This window comes from Ursus arctos, unplaced genomic scaffold (genome assembly GCF_023065955.2).
Source record: "Ursus arctos isolate Adak ecotype North America unplaced genomic scaffold, UrsArc2.0 scaffold_31, whole genome shotgun sequence".
NCBI lineage: Eukaryota > Metazoa > Chordata > Mammalia > Carnivora > Ursidae > Ursus > Ursus arctos.
In genome coordinates, this window is record NW_026622997.1 from 3,480,193 (window position 1) to 3,500,041 (window position 19,849).

The 19,849-nt window shown below is 45.1% G+C and overlaps 1 protein-coding gene across 7 annotated transcripts in view; it reads right to left on the reverse strand.

Moving 5' to 3' along the window:
• The window catches only part of CARMIL1 (capping protein regulator and myosin 1 linker 1), a 304,353-nt gene that overhangs the window by 169,192 nt on the left and 115,312 nt on the right, over positions 1-19,849 (reverse strand). For all 7 annotated transcript variants that reach the window (XM_057305073.1, XM_057305072.1, XM_057305071.1 and 4 more), the window contains 4 exons: positions 11,485-11,606; positions 1,119-1,216; positions 713-783; positions 388-461 (listed from right to left, as the gene is read on the reverse strand). In XM_057305073.1, coding sequence (XP_057161056.1) covers positions 388-461; positions 713-783; positions 1,119-1,216; positions 11,485-11,606 — 365 coding nt within the window. The remainder of the gene's footprint in view (positions 1-387; positions 462-712; positions 784-1,118; positions 1,217-11,484; positions 11,607-19,849) is intronic.

Below are 19,849 nucleotides of genomic sequence, written 5' to 3' on the forward strand. Positions count from 1 at the left end.
TCCTAAAGAAATTATAAACTAAAACTCATTTCTTAGGATCGCAGCATAAAATTTCTTCCTAGAAAAAAGTTCTAATGGCAATTAGGCAAAATAATACACAGGGCAGATGATTACACAGACTTTCGTGGGGTGGTACAAAAACTTCAGAATTATATTCCTTCCACAGTTTGACTGCAAACTCTGGATTTGAGGTACACACATGCACTTCATTCCCAAATGGATGCATCTGAAACTATTTCTTGAGAGGCAAGAATCAGAGATGCTTAGCGTCTCCTGATTTCCCCTGTAACAGGATTTTCCGGAGGTCACGTATGTCCGTAAGTGCCGGCAGAGAAATATGGTTCCAGAGGCACAATTCGTTGTAAAAGGAGGAAAGAAGCAGCTTACCTGTGGTCAAGATGACTGAAGTCTTGTAAATTCAATTCCCTGGTGTCTTGTGTCAGATAAATTGTATCCACATCCTATTTGAAATAAAATTCAATCATGTAAATAGTCCACGAAGATGGTCAGGGAAGAGGGTTGCAAAGAGAATTAGACGATGATACAGACAGATTTTCATGGGATCTGAGGAAGGAAGACTTGAAGCAAAAAATGAATGGGGGTGGGGGGGACAAAAAAAGAAACAAGCCTGTCAGATACCGGCATATTCTCCAAGCGTGTGTGTGTGTGTGTGTGTGTACGCACATGCACGTCTGCACGCAGACACACTTACCCATTGTACTTCTTCTCTGTAGGAAAATCCGAGCCAGTCGCAAACACAGGCATACATCTGAGAAAATCCACCTGAAACCCACAACAGAAATGTGATGGGTTTTCGGCTAAATGATTTATCTTACGTTAAAATTCAGAAGTTTAAATATGGCCGATGTTGACAGTGATGATTGTTCTTTCTGTTTAGGAAAACAGCGAAGACGCTCCCCCCCGTTCTATAGTAAGTACTCAGCAGCACGCAACACAGCTTAAATATAGGACTTTGTCCACCAATCTGAAGTCTGTGCGGTGCTAATTACACCTTAAAACTAACTGCACCTTCGCAGAACACTAGGAATAGACGTAACTTCCTGGCAGGGGGACATCCACGCAGCCATTTATAATTTGGTTTTAAAATGCATGCTCACCACAGGGGCCCTGCTCGGCCACGGTCTGGCTGTCCCACAGAGCCTGGAGACCGGCCAGACGCTCAGATGGTTCCATGGAGACTTTTTTCATGATTCGCCTGTAAGAGCAACAGTAACAATAAATTTCAAAAATCAAGGTTTGTTTCGCCCTGCACACAGAAACCTACTTGGTGACACGCCCTGTTTAAAAACCAAAAATGGGTGCCACTGCAATTTTGGTAAATATAATTCCATTTTTTGGAGATCTACAGAAACTTAATAATAAACTTCTTTAGTTAGCTGCCTTTTGTAAGCTCAGGGTGTTACCCAGTGATGTAAATAGTCTCTATGTCATCTAGTTGTTTCATAACACTCGATTGTACTAGGATAGCTAGAAAACATTCTATTTAAACATTCTCTTTAATGAAGTATTAGATCAGGTGTGTGCTAAATATAAATGACTACCTTCCAAAAAATTAAAATACAAATCTCCTCTGTCTTTCCACAGTACCCCATACGAATGGCCGCTGAGAAAGAGCAATGTTCCTTTTACCATGTCTTCCCCTCCGACGACAGCTCCTGTGGGCCGGAGAGCAGCCCCAGGCCCCGTGCTCCTCCGAGCTAACGAGGTCCTGCCCACATGCGCAGAAGCAGGACAGGGTGGTGGTTAAAGGCACAGCCAACCACCCCCGAAGTCTTATTATATTCATAGAACTAGCAAAGTGGGAGGACCTACCCTAACTGCAAGAAAGAAAGAAATTAATACCTGTGAAGTTATTAAAACAATCCCTGGTGCCCGGTAAAGTCTCCATAAATGTTAGCCGATGCTCTCCTAGTTACCACCCAGTAATCATGTAACAAGGAACTCACGAATCCCTTAATTCACCCCCAAATTTTTATTAAATGTCTACAGTGTGGCAAGACCAGCTACAGGTACTCAGTATACAACCGTGAGCAAAACAGACATCGTCCCTGCATCCCCAATGAGCAGTCTCTCATGAGGACCAGACAAATAAATAGGCAATACAAAAGAAGAAGCCTTAACACAGGAGAAGCATGGGGTGGGGTGGGGGCGGCAGAAAGGACACTCATTCTCCGGTGGAGAGAGCGAGCAGTGGAGGGGTGGGGAGTTTGGAAATGCTCTTCTGTACCTAGTCCTTCTATGCTAAAACCTGGAGAGGAATCAAGACTTCATCTGGAGGCGGGTGGGACCGGGAGCCGGGGAAAGTGTTCCAGATAAAGGGCCAGCAAGCTCAAGGAGCTGAGGAGGCTTGTATTCCCCACCAGAAACTGCACATAGCTCAAAGCAGCCAGCAAATGCCATGTGACAAGGAGGGGGTGACCAAGGAGTCCAGGGAACTACACCGAAACCAGGTCACAGAGAGCCTTCGAGGTCCAATTACGGAGTTCAGATTTTATTCTCAGGGCAATGAGGGTCATGAAAAGCCTCGAGAGGGTTCGTGAGATGGTTGGGTGCTACAGACAAATATCCGGAGGGCGGGGGCGGGGGTAGGCTTTGGAAATAGAAAAACAACTTGAGACATTAAATAGAAGCCCACAGGACTGGGAAGAGCCCAGCAAGAGCACAGGTCTTGAGCTGCTGGTGGCCACGTGGCCAGCTGCGGGACTCTCTCTGCAGCCCAGACGTTCGGAGAAAGGGGGCAGCTGGCGCGCGGTGGGGCTGCAGGCTTTCCAGGCAGGCGGGCCAGAACAGTGGGACAGACGGACGCGAGGGTCCTGCCAGGGCCCAGCTGGAGCGCCGGACACTGCGGGCTGGGGGCTCGGGAAAGGGAGGGGGCAAGCCACGGGATGCCTGGCCGGGAGGCGCTGGTCCTTCCAAGGAGAGAAAGTGGAAGGGCTGTGCTCAGAGCGGGATGAGGGGATACGATTTCCCCCCAGCAGATGGTGTTCCAGGAGATGAGGAGGCTTGGGCATGGCGCTCAAGAGTGAAGTGGGGAGGAGGGGAGGAGGTCGTGGGCTGTGAGGAAGAGGTGCCCGGGGTCACAGGAGGACCTGGGTGCAAAGTGGTGAAGTAAAGATGCGAAGTTATACTGAACACACTTTCATCTTTCTTCAGTGACTTAAAAGCACTTCCGCTACCTACAACGTTCTCAGTCACCATTATGAATCTCAATCACCTTGTAGAGGATTAGCGGGAAGTGTTTCCAGGTAGCTCCACTTTCTCCCGGGATGGATTCCAGATAAAACGTGCTAGATCCTGACAAGGGGCCTTGTTCTACTCCTAGACAAAACCTCAAGTACATAACAAAGCATGTAGATACCAGCGTTCCGCTGGCACTGAAAATATTTCTACTTCTTCACAATTTTTATGATTGAAGCATAATTGCGCATATCCAATGGATGTCAAGTGTCATGAATTCCTTCAAATTCTTGTATAAATGCATGAGGTCTGCAAGTGCAGCATGATTTTTCTCTATTTCACCTGAAAACACCTATGATTAAGCCCCATTATCCTAAAAGTCCTGAATTTGGGAGTAACTGTGGGTTTAAGAAAGACATTCACACTGAAAGTGATATTACGGAATCTGGGCATTTGAAATGGCTCATCTTGGTTCAACACTATCATTCGGGTATTTAGTGGCATTATTTTCTGGCAAGAAGACAGCAAAACCAGGTATTACACAGAGAAGGAGCAGAGCCGTCGGAAGCCGCCCCAAGCTTCGACACAGCGGGATGAAGTGAACCTTGGACACACGAAAGCAGACTTCAGACTGACTGCATCTGAGATCGCATTTGTGTTCTAAAATTCTTGCTTGTTTCAGAAGGACCGCAGGGCATGCTGTTTCAATGACACACAGGATGAAGTTAAGCTAGTCAAAAGCAGGAGGAAAATAAGGCAAAATCTTTGGCAGGAAGCTGGTAGGATCAAGAATAGGAAAGTGGCAGTCTAGGATTATAGGGAGAAAAGGATGACTCCTCACGGCTGATTCACAAACTAAAGCCTCAATTTTGCTCCAAAAACACCACCGGACATTCCTGCTCAGGGGTAAGGGCAAGTCAACCGGAGAGCTAGAGAAGCAGCAGCCAGAGGACACGTCTGTGTGCAGAGGCCGCACCCTGACCTTCAAAACCCCCCTTCGGAGCTCTCAGTCTGAGCTTTTCCAAGCAGCCCTGCTCTGTGACAGTTCTCCTCTTTCTTCCACAAGGAACTAAAGGACACGTCGATCTCAGGAACTGAAGCTGTCTCGCGAAGACGTTCATTTATTTACCTAAGAGATAAAGTTATAAGAACCAACCTTCTAGAAGGTGGCAAGTGTTCACGTGCTCTAACACACGCACAGAAGCAATGAAGGGGGAGGACCCCACCGCTGACCCACGCTGGCTTCTGCGGGTAGCGAAACAGCGGCGAAGAGCCCACGTGCGAGCTCCACAGGGCACAGCTCACACATACACACGTAGGGAGGGAGAGTGTGTCGTGCAGACAGACAGACACAAAGGATCTGCTGTCAGAGAACGTGCCGCAGTAGTAAACCAAAGTCCTAGCAGACAGACAGACAGACGATGAGGCCGGCCGCGAGCTTGCAGCCCCGTATAGCTGGATCGAGCACACCTGCACGAGAAGAGTCTGATTCACACACGGCTCAGAAGGACCGAGAACCAGATGACACGCGCGCCAGCTCCCTGGGCAAACGTCTCGCGTAAACGGTTGACACGAAAAAAATCTGTAAATTCTTTTAATCCACTTAATTGATGTATTTAGAATTGGATTCCTCTGACGCAGTAAGGCCGTTGTCTGCAGAACCGAACACTTTTGACGCAAACCACACCCCAACTAAATGCTGCCTCGGCTTCAGAAAAGCGGACGGACTAGACAGAACCTTTCTTTTGTTTTTACATAAACTCCTATTTTGCCACTTTCCTTCACAGGAACCTCCCCTTCTCACACTTCAGGCGGCTTTACCTTCCCGAAGGGACCTGCACTACCATTTTTACTACGGGAGGAAGGAAACCTTGCGCGGATACGCTGGCTTTCCTCGTGTCACAGGTGCGCCGGGACGTGTCTGAAGGCTACTGCTCTGTCACCTGAAAAGGATGTTATTAGGTACCTTTAACAACAACAAAACAATCAAATTAGAGAAGTGCTATCAGCTTCCATGTAAACATACAATAATAAAAAAATCAGATGCCTGGGTGCCTCAGTCGATTAAGCCCTCAGCTCAGGTCATGATCTCTGGGTCCTGCGATTGAGGCCCGAGTAAGGGCTCCCTGCTCAGCGGGGAGCCTGCTTCTCCCTCTCGCTCTGCTGCTCCCCTGCTTGTGCTCTTTCTCTCTGTGTCAAATAAATAAATAAAATCTTTAAAAAAAATCGAACTTCAAAGAAACTCCCGACACATGTCACCACGGCCCTTTCCGACGGCGCAGGCTCTCTTCTGAGGCTGCTGGGTGACGGACCACAACAGCCTACAGACAAGACTTCCTCAGCGCTGCGGAAGCAGTCTACAGGCGCTAAGTTAATCCCTCCCTGCCTCAACAGCATTATTCCCACTTTACAGATGAGGACACGGAGGCATTGAGAAGGGAGTTAACTTGCCTAGAGTCTCATCCCCACTAAAGCATCCCGACAACCTGACACTTTCCAGTTACGCCTCAAGGCTCTCTCCACACACGTTCATAAGGCAGCACCAAGGACTGTTTCTCCCTGAAGAGTGACTACCATTTTATTCTAACGTTCAAAAGCCTTCGTTGCTCCCCAGTGCCCGTCCTCGAGGCTTCTGCTCACAGTGACCTCTGAGGGCTCCCAATTCAGGCTGCGTCTGGCAGACAGCTGTCTCTCAAAGGCACCTGCTTCCGCCATTTCCCCACAGAACTTTCCCGGCCCACCTTCCACCAAAGCCCCCCTCTCAAAAAAGGAGAAAAGCAAAGACAAATCATACCTTATTTTCCTGGCGTCTCAAGTTAAATGTGACTTTCCTCTCTCTGAAATCTGACAATTTCCTCTCCCTTCACTATATTATTTGTGGAACTTTCTTACACTGCCTTCAGACTATAAACTCTCAGAGAGCAGGAAACATTTTACTCACGTATATATGCCCGAGGAAGTCCTTTAGCAAACATTTTCTAAATGAATTCTACCATGTCCTGATGACTTAATTTGACGTTAAAAAAAAAAAATCTAGCTTGGTTCTGGAGAACAGCCAAGGTTCTCAATATGAGAAAACCTGAAAGCCACAACACAAAACAGCTTCCTGAAGAGAAATGCCATTATGGACACCTCTGGGAAAAGAGATTAAACAACACTTACCTACAAATATTTCCCTAGCTCCTTCAACGTCACTGTCTCGAGGCCAGGGTCCAAAGACACCCAGCTTTGCACAGCAAAGATGCGAATGGTCACAACACAATGCTAACAGCAATTTGAGTTTTAAATTTAACTTACATTTTCTTCTTGCACCTTTAAGTTCTCCCCATATTTGAAACAAATTTTCCTTATTTAATGAGGGGAGGGTAATGTCATTTTGTAAAGGAAGGCGAGAGGAAGCAATAAACATCCTAACATATTCGTACAGGGTGGGGGGAGGGGTGAAGAGTGGATCCTGGTGTGAGTATTAATTTTAATTAAAACTCCTCATTTTTTTTCCTACCTGCATTCTCTTGACTGTAGTCAAGAGGATTTGATTATACTTTGTAGATTATTTACATCCTGTTTTTATATATTTGATTTTGATCATGGATGTCATTTTCAAAATTATATTTGGGTAGCGCCAGAAATTCAGATCTTTGCAGATAAAAGTTTCATTTCTATGTAGTCAAACAGGGACTATCCAAGAACTGATTATCTGAACGGAGGGCTGCCCTGGCCGTGTTTGTCCCCTGGATTCTCCTGGTTCCTGATATCCAATCATGAGATACTCCCCTCTCCACCCGCCCCTACCAGCCCTGAGCAAGGGAGGAGTGAGGGCAGGCGGGCCCAAGGTCCCCACCAGAGGCTCAGGTAATACACCTGATGAGACAAATGGCTCAAACCAGGTCTGGGATTCCAAATACAGTTTCTTTTTTACGTTTTTATTTTAATTCCAGTTAGTTAACATACAGTGTTCTATCAAATATAGTTGCCTATTCTTCACCTTATTATGAGTGGGATGTGTGATGACCGGGGACATGTTTTATTCTGCATGTTCTCTGTTATTTATGTCAATATTTATTTACGTCAAATATTTCCCTCACTGACCGCTTTAACCTGAGGCAACACAAGGGATGGAGAAGAAAGGATAGGATTACCCACCTCTCCACCCTCCCCGGTCGATAACCAGCACCAATGTAATTACCCATTTCCCTTGCTAAAATCACATAATACAATCTTAGGAACTCCAAGAGGAAAGGCAGAACATGCACGTCACAAAATATTACAGGTTTATTTTGACAAGCTAAGTGTGCATGGTGGGTAGGAAAGCGAAATAAAAGTCAAGTATATTTACATTATTTCAATTCTCTGCCAAGTCAAGTTCTAAATTATAATCTGTGCCTTTTTGCACATCGGTGACTGCCTCTACCTTCCCTGCCCTCCCCTCTGAACCGTCTCCCTGCTTCGCAGGCGGGGCTCCGCACAGCCGGCCCGCACCCGTCCACCTCCTCCTCACGCCCAGTCACCCACTCACCGACTTCGTGCCCCCTCGGCCCACGCGCCCATGGTCGGGAGGCCACGGTCTTCCCACTTCCATAGGCTCCCACATCACATCGCCCAGCGATGCATTAGACACACACGAAGCATGAAAAAGCTCAGCGAGTATCTACTATGTGCCAGGGACTGGGGATTTACGATGAATAAAAACACAGCCTTTGCTCAAATAGCTCCTGGCCTAGAAGGAAGCTCGGGTACGTTGCGTGCTCTGTGTCCCTCTTACCTTCTCAAGGGTACTGTGGATTTATTACCGAGATCTCCAGCAACAATCTCTCTCTGCTAGAGCATTCCCCTCATTACAGCCATGTGCTCAATACCCCAGATCTCCTGTAATTCCTTGTACCCCTTGAGTTACTTCCCATTTATCACTTTCCCTTCACAGCTAAACGTCTCTACAAAGGTTCCCGTGGGTACCACGTCCACACCCTCCCTTCAGAGCTCATCCCACCAGCATGACGGCCCACCTCCCCCACCAGAACCCTGAGACTGTTCTAGCCAAGGCCGCCAGTGTCCTTCACCGTCCCCAGTTCACCAGACAGCCCTCTGCCCTCGGCTTGGTCAGCACCTAGGTCATTCCATAGTCATCCACTCCCTGCTTCAGAGGATCCGCCCAGGCCCTGGTATCCCACTGGAATCCTGTCTCGACTCCCTTTGTGACTCTGCCTCTTATACTTGTCCTCATTCTCAAGACATTTTCTCTTCCAGGTGCACATCTCTCTCTGGATGATCTCAAAACACTCAGGCAAGCAAGACTTTCTACACTAATGACGCCCACGTTTGCAACATCTCCAGACCTGGACCTTCCCCCGAGCTCCATCCAACCCCACGTACGTAACTGCCGATCTGATAGCCCCACCCATGTGTCCTAGATCTCAAGCTTAGCATGCCTAAAACAGAATGGTTGGGGGGCTTCTCCCCCCAAATAAAACTTGCTCCCACACCTACCCTTGGCCCTCTCCACCTCATTGCCAAGTAGCACGAGTCACTAAGTTATTAAAGCAGCAACCTAGGAGTCATCCTTGGTCCTCCCTTTCCTCACCGTTGTCATCCACGTACCGAATCCATGAGCCAGTGCTGTACCCACAATAAATCTTGCATCTGCCACCTCCCACCCTTATCTCCAGGGTCAATGCTGCAGCCATCCCTCCCCAAGATCACTGCCCTGTTCTAACCCGTTCTCCCCTTCTGCCCATCCCTTCCCACTCCACTCTCTCCAGCAGCAAAACCAGTCATCATAAACCACACAAGGAGTCATGTCATGTCCGTACCTGCATGGCGGCTTCCTAGTGAGCTAGAGCTGAACTGCAAACTCTTCCCCACAAGGACCTATGTACGCTGACCAGCACCTACGCTTCCAGCCTCACCTCACGCCAGTTACCCCTCCCACCTGCAGTCTCCTCATTCCCATATCCAGCCACCCTGGTTCTCTCTCAGCTCCTCCAAGACGTCAACCTAGTCCAGGCAGCCGAGACAGCTTGAGCAGAGGCCCGACAAGGAAACGTTCTCTGCCCTCTTCAGGCTCCTTCTCTCCCGTGAGGGTCTGTTCAAGGTATCACGGCCACAGGGAGGCCCTGGCAGACAGAATTTTCTTCTTTATATTAGTCCTGCACAAAAAATCAGTTGCAAGCATTTACTCAAATTTACACTTACTTCACTGATTTATTTCCCTTTCTGGAGGGGGGGCTGTTTCCCAATGTAAGTAACGCAACTTCCCACTGTAACTTCCACGTGGGCAGTGGACCCCAACACTTAGCACACTGCCATCTGTCGTAGAGACTCTAAATACTGACTGCTTAACTGTATCAAGAAATGACTGTAACACAATGAATAGTGCTTCACAAAGTTCTACGGAAACATGAATAAAGAACTCTTTAGACACCTGGGCTGGGTGTTTTGGAGTGGGAGTGTGTCTGGACTGGCAGCCTGCATGGAAGTACTGAGGACAGGAGAGGCTGATGGGCTCAAAAACAGGTTGGAGGACAGGGCCAGACGGCAGTGGTCTGCTACGCCAGGCTACGTGGCATGGACGCGACCAGATAATTCTGGTGACCGCGCAGAAGACACGCTGCGAAGAGGACTGGAGACAGAGACACTGGTGAGGACGATGCTGCCGTGGGAAAGTGAGGCCCTCTGAACTAAGGCGGTGGAAATGAGCACAGACGAGGAGCAGAGCAGGAGACAGGCATGAGAAGGGTTTGACATGTGCGAGGGAAGAACGAGAGCCTAGCACACGATGAGTTGCTAACTGAGATACGGTGTCAAACACGGGCAGGTTTTGGGGGGAAACCTGCTAAGGGATGCACTGCATGTGAGGTGCCTGGGGACATCCTTGTGCAGCTGGGACACAGAGCAGAGACGAGTTTCAGGTGGAGGTCTCGGATTCAGAAACTAACATACACGTAGTGATGGCCTCCTGGAAGTGGAGCTCATTACTTAATGCTTGGTTCATATTTGCTGCCCAAACCTTTTAACAAGAAGTTAAATGGAAGAGAAGAGTGAAAATACTCTTCTTAGACCGTTTTCTCTGGGAAGGAAAAATGGAAGAATTCAAACCAAAAATACAACTGGTCACTCCCTCCAAATTCCTAGAATGTTAGACAAATAAAACTGCATTTTAAAGAAAGCAGAGAGTCTACATATTGCTCTGAGGGTCGTCTAAGCCCACGCTAAACAAGGCTGTGCTTAACAATATTCTGATCTCCTCAGCGTTAATTCGGGATGAGAGAAGGGCGTTACAAGAAAGCTCTCGTACAAAGTCACATTACTGTCGTTTAGGGAGAATGGGCTGTAGTGATTGCTAACTCATGATCACCCCAAATAGTTCTCTGGTGGCTTTAAGATGTTCTCCTTCTGGGTATTTCCCCCTCACTAATCCTCATCACTCCTCACTTCATCCCGCACCCCGCACCCGCGCCTCTCCCACAGACACACAAAGCTAGGTTTTCCTGCTTTGCCTCATAATTTACAGGCAAAGCATCGTAGGAACATGTTCCATGAAGGGCAAGTCCCTAAAATTTCCCTCTTGCTCCCATCAAGCAAGACGCACAGCTCCCCATCTTCGACATGTCCCTGTGAGGCTTCACGGCCTCCATGCACAGGCGGGCAACAGGACAGGGATCTTTACGGTCTCTATAGTGTCGGGAATTTTCACTAGGGGCTGTTAATTTAGGGAGCTTTCTGACATAGGATCTTTCTGCCTTTTTACCTCCGCCGATCTAACCCCCCTTCCAACAACGCACGCACTCCCAAAGGACAAACTCGGTTACCCAAGCACGTAATCCTAATGAAAAGTGCTTAACAAAGAAATATGAGGGCATGCACAGACACAATTTACTAATATTCCTAACGTGTGTTTCAGAAAACTAGTCTGTTTCTAGGAAAACGAAGCCTCTCGCTCTTCATGAATATGATCCTCGATGCCTTTCTGCAAAGCCATGAGCCCCCGGTTCCACCAAGAGCCATGAGAGAAGTCCCACCAGGATACATCTCAGTTACATCAAAAAGGTTTCTGCTTCAGTCTTGGGAGTAGAGGTGAAGGGATGGCCAAACCCTTCACGGCTCAAGCTCTTGGAAGTCGAGAATGAGGCAGAACCCTGTGGAGAACCTCAGACGTCGAACCCAAGGGCCCGAGGGAGGGTTTGCTGTCGAACGTTTAAGCGAAGAAGGACGCATGAGGGGAAGGCGCGTTCTCCTTCCCCACTCTGAGGAGGACATTCTCTGCTCTTCGCCCTTCCCCCGAGCACTCACACCGGGGAGAGGCCAGGAAATATCCTCCGCAGGCAGGTGCCTATGTGGGCCAGCACCTCGCTCACGTCCTCAGGTGACGCCATCTTCATGGAGATGCTGTACTTCTCAGTTTCCACCACCATCTGCAAGAACCGGGGAGGACACTGCTTAGTCATCGGGACAGTGCCTTGGATTTTTGGGTGAAGTCACATAAACAATATACTCACACTGACCTCTCCCAGTACAATACCAGCTTTTAAAGAAACACTTCCTTAAAATAACACCCTTAGTTACGACTCGAGGAACTATTTGGGTAGAGGATGGAACGGTTGTCAGAAACATCCAGAAGCTGAAACAAGTGTTTCTAAAAGCAAAATTCAAACAGGACTTCCCACTGCCTGTACCACCATGTGATGGAGACACAATATTCACACCCACACATGTCTTCTTTCACCAAGCTTTTGTCTTGAGATGTGGTCTTACCAAGTCTGTTACATCCCTATGATCCGGAATAAGTACGTAGACCTCCTTCAGTGAGTAGCTGAGGGCAACTTCATCATTACCCCTGTTTTTTTTTTTGGATATGTTTTAAAAAACAAGACCCCTTATGAGACGTTTCAATGAAATGTTAAAACCTTTTGCCTGGCAACAAAAGAAAAATCAAATGCTTATAAACATTTCAACATTTATAAAAAGAATTCTTGGAAAGGATTTTATGATGGGAACAAGGTCATAATGTTCGGGGCCAGGCAAAGAATCATTCCAATTAACTGCTGGGAAATGTCCACAGCTCACCGCCAAAAATGCTGACACTGAGTCATAGAGCTCGTACTGCAAATACGAATAAGTCAACCTGAAAGAGGGGGCAGGTCACAAAGGGCAGCAGGTTGTTTATGGACACATTTCAAATAAAAAGAATCAACTTCCCTTTAAAAAAAAAAAAAAACCGTTATCTTGGATCTCAAAAATATTCATGTTAAATGCAATCCCTTTGGATTTTCATGGCATTAAATAGCCTCACATATTTACTTCCTGCTGGTATGTAACTTGTACAATAATATGATGGGAGAACACTACACTTAATGTGCAAGTGGCCAATTAAGTTAACAAAGCAGTTATTAGAATTGTTTTAGGCTGTCGTAAAATTAGCTAAATTAAAAATAATCATCTCTCTTTCAAAGCATTAACATTAAAAGGAAAAGTAATACGGGGCGCCTGGGTGGCTCAGTCGGTTAAGCATCTTTCTTCTGCTCAGGTCATGATCTCAGGGTCCTGGGATCGAGCACCACGTAGGCTCCCTGCTCAGCAGGGAGTCTGCTTCTCCCTCTCCCTCTGCCTGCTGCACCCGTGCTTGTGTTCTCTCTCTCTCTAATAAGTAAATAAAATCTTAAAAAAAAAAAAAAAGGAAAGTAATGCCAAAATGATATTTTAAAAAAAAGACTTAAATGATCTGAGACCTTAAAATGCTACTTTTCCACAAGCACCCCAGCACCCCAGAGGAATCTCTCAATACGTATCACCTCTATGTCATTTAGTTGGTTCTCTACGCTAAAAAAAAAAAAATTTTTTTTAATCGTAATTTTCATGCACTGGTCTTCTAGAAGGTGGCCAAAAGAATATTTCTTCCCAAAAAGGCAGCAAGCATGGCTGTACCTGAAGGCTAGTTGCCGTTCAAGCCCAGGACACCTGAACGAAGTCCCTTCAGCAAATTAAGGCTGCTCAGTGCAGTCAGGCTCCAGTGTCCCAGACGCACACATCTGCACGCACATACGTTTTAAAGAGCCCCGACGCTCTGGGGTGCAGCCATTGTGTCTGTGCTCCACACCCCGCCCCCAACATTCCCACCGTGGGTAATTACATTTTTCATTACAGGGCCCTCGCATGTCTTCACATCTAGTGCAGCTATCTATTCAGCTCACAGTTTGGGTGTGCGTAATTAGTAATTAGCTTATTCTAATTCTGCTTCGTCTTAACACCTAATCATCCTTAATTGCCCAGGATTGAAGAGAATGACAGGGAAGAAAAAAGGTGACAGGTGAGGGGAAGAAACGAGGCCTTCAGAGTCAAGCTGACACGAAGGGAGCGCACAGCCCTGCAGAATATGTCACCACCTTGGGCTGATGGAACGACTGCCACAGAGAGATAGAGGGGACACTAACACAGCAAACCTTTCACCAGGACAAAGAACTCCCTTTCAAATACCTCTGTCCCTCCTATTTCAGCTGCAGAAAAATCGAATGCTTCCAACAATCCCAACTTAGCCACCGAGCAGGACATAATCAGACCTCCAATACACATTTAAAATACTAACCAGCAATAGAAGTGCTAGGATCTTATTTAAGATTTGAGTTTCCAACACCACCCGCCTCCTTTTTTAAGGTAGAACAACCTGGCTAAACACTTAAGCACTTTTAACTCCATGCCAGTCAACAGATTGGTAAAGTGGTTTTCGTTCTTCCAGCAGAAACAGCCGCGGGTGGTTTGCCAAAATCATCCTATGACATAGCAAACAATCAATCTTATAATTAAAAAAAATATAGATGTTTCAGTTGTACAAGAAATAGCCCAAAAATTCTGTAACTTTATTGTAAAACCATACAATGGTTGGTCTCAATGTATTGACCATGCACAGGCAACAGAATTTCCAAAGAACCTGGATGCCAGAAAGGGCTACGACAATGAGATTTGGAAAATAAGATAAAGGTCTCCCACATTCCCACGAGGAGGAGGAAAAGAGCAGTATAAATGTCACATTTCACTAACTCAGTAACACACGCACCCCTCTCACGCACGAGGAAATGTGAGTGTCCCAGGCATGTGACCTGAATTGACAAAGCTATAATTAAATAGTGATAAAAAGTGAATCAATCCCAGAGTACACTAGAAAAGAATGGGGGGAAAAAAGGAAAAAAGAAAAAAAAGGAAAAGCATGTCCTAATCAAGGGTGGACTGTGAGTGCCCCAGGCAGACACTATCATCCTTATGATTTCACATTAGAGAACACTACAGAAACCAGACGTCAAAGTTCCTGAGGTTAACCAGGTTACTATTTCTCAGCCTCTAGAATACCACAGAATCGAATGCCTACCCCAGACACACTTGAGTCCTAACTGCCATGTGTGCGTGTGCGCATGCGTAGAGGGGTGTGACGGGGGAGGGGTTCTGGTGAGGTATCAGTGTTTCTAAACAGCACCACAGAAATCTCTGGAACGTCAGATTTTGAGTACTGCGAAGCACCCAGCATCACAGGCCCCTCTGTGGAACAAGCACCACTGTCTTACTGTACGTTCATCTCCAAGGTCCACACTAAGTTGAAGCGGTGCTGTGGAGCTCCTCCTCTGGTTCTCACTGGAACAACAGCTCCACGGGCCCAAGGTGGACCGCCTGAGAGCACCTGAGTTCCTCTGAATGCCAGACAGATGGAAGGGACGGGACTACAGAGTCCCTAGACTAGACCAGTGCCAACAGCTAACACGGGGAAGTTAGTCTTGCTGTATCAACATCCTTTCTCATAATTAAATCCCACCATCAAATCATACTTTGAGTATAACCTTGGCATTAACATTTCAGTAGTGCCCTTCTCGATCACAACCCCGACATCATAAACATAAACATCCCTGAATTAAGACCGTCAAGAAGGCCCTGGTTATGTCATCATTCGTGAGTAATCATTCACTCCTGCATATGTCTGCCATTTGGGCAAACATATGGTGCTGTAATTTTTCTTCCAAACTCCAGTTTCTAAAGAATGCTAAGCACATAGGATAAAACATTGCTCTCAGATGAACTATGGAAAAGTTCCAAGGATTTGTATGAAATCTCGATCAACATAAAGTGACAATTCTGACAATTTTCAAGAACGTTGTCAACAAACCACACACACGTGCGTGTGCATACACAAACACACATTGTCTTCATAGTTTTAAAAACGAAAAGTAGAATGAAGGAAATGATAAAGATCAGAGTAAGAATCAAGGAAATAGGAAACAAAACCAATGAAATCAACAGAAAAAATCAACAAAACCAAAAGCAAGTTCTTTGAGAAGATCAAAAGAATTGATAAACCTCTAATCAGATTAATTTGCAGGAGGGCAGGGAGAAGCAGGGAGAGAAGAACTGAATGACCAAGAACAGAAATGATATTCCACAGATATTTAAAGCATAACAAGGGGATACTATCGACAACTTTATATCAGTAAATTTGACAACTGAGACAAAACGGTAAAATTTCTTAAAAGACACAAACTACCACAGCTCGTTCAAGAAGAAACATATAAATGCATCCATACCTAGTCAAGAAATAAAATTTGTAGTTAAAAACCTTCCCGAAGAAGAAACTCCAGGCCCTGATGACATCACTGGTCAATTCAACCAAACATTAAAGAGTTGGTTATCTTAAATTTTTCTGAAAAACCAAAGAGGAAGGACTAATTCTATGAGTCCATAATCACTCTAATACAGAAAGCAACAACAACTTTTTTAAAAAGAGAAAAGTACAGTCAGTAACTGTCATTAACATAGATGCAAAATTCTTCACAAACTTTTAACAACTAGAATCCAACAATATACAAAATGGATAATATGTCATGACCAAGTAGGGTTAATCCCAGGAATGAAAGGTTGATTACCTGAAAGTCAATCAATATAATTCACCTTATTAACAAACTAAAAAGGAAAACAAACAAACAAACAAAAAAAAAAAACCACACACAATAATAGCGAAAAAACATTTGACAAAACACAACACTAATTCCTGATAAAAGCTCTCGGCCAACTTGGAATCGAATTCTCAACATTCGCTACAACATGGACGGCACTGGAGGAGATAATGCTAAGTGACATAAGTCAAGCAGAGAAAGACAATATCATATGATTTCTCTCATCCATGGAACCTAAGAACTAGGATGATTGGTAGGGGAAGAAAGGGATAAAGAAAGGGGGGTAATCAGAAGGGGGAGTGAAGCATGAGAGACTATGGACTCTGAGAAACAAACTGAGGGCCTCAGAGGGGAGGGGGGTGGGGGAATGGGATAGACCGGTGATGGGTAGTAAGGAGGGCACGTATTGCATGGTGCACTGGGTGTTATACGCAACTAATGAATCACCGAACTTTACATCAGAAACCGGGGATGTACTGTATGGTGACTAACATAATATAATAAAAAATCATTAAAAAAAATTTTTTTTTAAAAAAAAAGAGAGAAATTCCTCAACCAGATAAAGGGTGTTAATGAAAAACCTACAGCTAACGGCACACTCAGTGGAAAAAGAATGGCACTTTCCCACCAAGATCAGGGGGAGAACAAGGATGTCTGTTTTCAGTGCTTCTATTCAGCACTGATATGGAGGTGTTAGCCAGGATGGTTGTCAGGTGCTGAGATTTGATTTTACCCCACCTAGAGGTGAAAAGTTAGCCTGTTGTTGTTTCGTGAATGTTCGCAGGACACAGGAAACTGCTGGGTCAGACAGAAAGGACTGGATTATTCATGGCACAGCAAAGGGCATGAGCGCCATGTGTGCAGACTTCCCCCGTACCCCAAAGCCCCACAGGGTGACACAGAGGCCTCAGAGATATCTGCACATACAGTGGGTTGCTTACAGGAATGGAATCGTTGAACTTGGGGAATTTTTCACAGTAAACGGTGAGCAAGATCACTCTTTGTTGATAAGGGAACATGCCATCATCTCACACGGATGCTCACGGCAAATATGACCCTGGGAAGCAGGCTGCATAAAGAGCAGTCACAGCAGTCAATTCCTGGCATACCCAGCACGACCTCCAGCAATGTGAGACCCAACAGCAATAAGGCAAGAAAAAGAAATAAAAGCTATCAACACCTGAAAATGAAGAAGTGAAACTGTCTTATTCACAAATAACACTATCATCTGTGGAAAATGATGAAATTCATTTTGAAAAGCTACTAGAAGAGGTGAGCACGACAAGTTGCCAGGATACAAGATCAATACGCAAAAGTCCACTGTATGTCTATATGCCAGCAAGAAATAATTAAGAACTGGAATTTAAAACCACACCATTAATGACAGCATCAAAAAGTACAGAATACTTGGGAATAAATCTGACAAAAGATGCGTAAGACCTGCATGCTGAAAGCTACGACAAAACACTGCTGAGAGAAATTAACAACCTCAATACGTGTAGAAATACACAGTGTTCTTGGGTCAGGGACACCACATTGTTAAGATGTCAATTCTCCCTAAATCGATTTATAGATTCAATATAATACTGATCAAAATTTCAGCAGCCTTTTCTGTAGAAACTGAGCTGAGTCTAGAATTCTTACGGAATCGCAAAGGATGCATAATCACTAAACAACTTTGATAAAGAAGAACAAAGCTGGAAGACTGACACTATCTGATTCCCACTCTTACTATAAAGCTACAGTAATCGAGACAGTGTGGTAGTGGCATAAAGACAGACAAACAACCACAGGGACAGGATTCAGTCCAGAAACGGGCCAACACTTAGATGAACTGATCTCCAACAAAAGTGAAAGCCAGTTCAGTGTGGAAACAACAGTCTTTCAAACAGGGGGATATGCTACACATACGCAAAAACAAACAAACAAAAAAAACACACATACACCCAAAAAAGCCAAAAAACCCCCCACTGATCCATACACTGCTCTATATGCAGCAACTACTTCAAAGTGGATCCTAGAGCTAAATGTATAACGTAAAGCTGTAACACTTCCAAAAGATATAGAACATTCTGTGACCTCAGACTGAGCAAAGATTTATTCAATATGACACCAGCATGATCCATTAAAAAAAAATGGACAAATTAGACATCATCAAAATTTAAAACTTGTGCCCTTTCAAAAGCACTGCAAAGAAAATGAAATGACAGGCTGCAGACTGAGAAAAAATATGTGTAAATCGTGTGTCTGATAAGGATTTGTATTCAGAATATAAAAAGAACTCTTAAAACAATAACAAAGCAACTCAATTTAAAAACTGACACTTGAACAAGGGAGATAGATGATGGCAGACAAGCAGATAAAAAGATACTATCTTCAGTCATTGGAAAAATATAAATTAAAACTACAAAGAGAAAGCATCACATAGTTTCCAGAACGGCTAAAATTAAACACACTGACCACGCTGGTGTCGGGAGGATGTGGAGGAACCGGGGCCCTCACACACTGTTTGTTCATGGCAAAGTCAAATGGTACAACCACTTTGGAAAACAGTTTAGCAACTTCTTAAAAAAGTTAAATATGTACCTACCATACAATTTAGCCATTCCATTCTGAGATATCTATCCATGGGAAATGAAAGCCTCTATCCAATCAAAGATTTGTACGTAAATGTTCACAGCAGCTTTCCTGGCCTTGGCCAACAACATAAACAACCCAACTGTCCTTCACCAGGTGAATGGATAAACCAGCTGCGATACAGCCACACAATGGAACACAACAGAACACCAGGGAACACAACAGGCAAAGCAGGACACAGCAGGACACAATGGAACACAAGGGAACACAACAAAACACAATGGAACACAACAGACACAGCAGGACAAAACGGAACACAACAGAACACAATGGAACACGATGGAACACTACTCAACAATAAAAAAGAACTACTGAGACATGCAACAAATCAATCCCAAAACAATTATACTGATGGAAGGAAGGTAGGCAATAAAGAGTATACACACTGTATGATTCCATTCATACAAAGTTTTAGAAAATGCACACTCCGCTCTAGCTGCAGGGAGCAGACGCCCGCAGACGCCCGCAGATGAGGAGAAGCAAGACGGAGTGTTTACTGGGGCATAAGAGGAGACCAAGGGGTGAGGAATAAACCTGGTATCTCGAGTGCGGTGATGGTTTCATGGGTACACATATGTCAAAACTTAACCACATTGTACACTTCAGTTTGCTGCATATTGCTTATTAAAGCTATTTTTAAAAATCTACATCTTAGGGACACCTGAGTGGCTCAGTTGGTTAAGCGTCCAACTCTTGATTTCAGCTCAGGTCATGATCTCAAGGTCGTGAGATCGAGCCCTGTGTGGAGCCCCACCTCAAGCCCCACATCAGGCTCTGTACTCAATGGGGAATCTGCCTGACATTCTCTCTCTCCTTCTCCCTCTGCCTCTGCCTCTCCCCACCACCTTCTCTTTCTCTAAAATAATAAATAAATCTTTAAAAAAATAAAAAATAAAAATCTACATTTTATTAACACCAAAAAAAGATTCATGTATCACTATATTCCCAGAAAGACCATAGATAGTGCTGTTATAACAGCTACAAGATTTTAACCCTAAACTTGTTGTACAAAATCTCACGTTTACATCACTAGCTCACATAAGAGCTCATTAGTTCTTCCCAGACAGAGTTCCAGAGAATGTGTTTTCCTT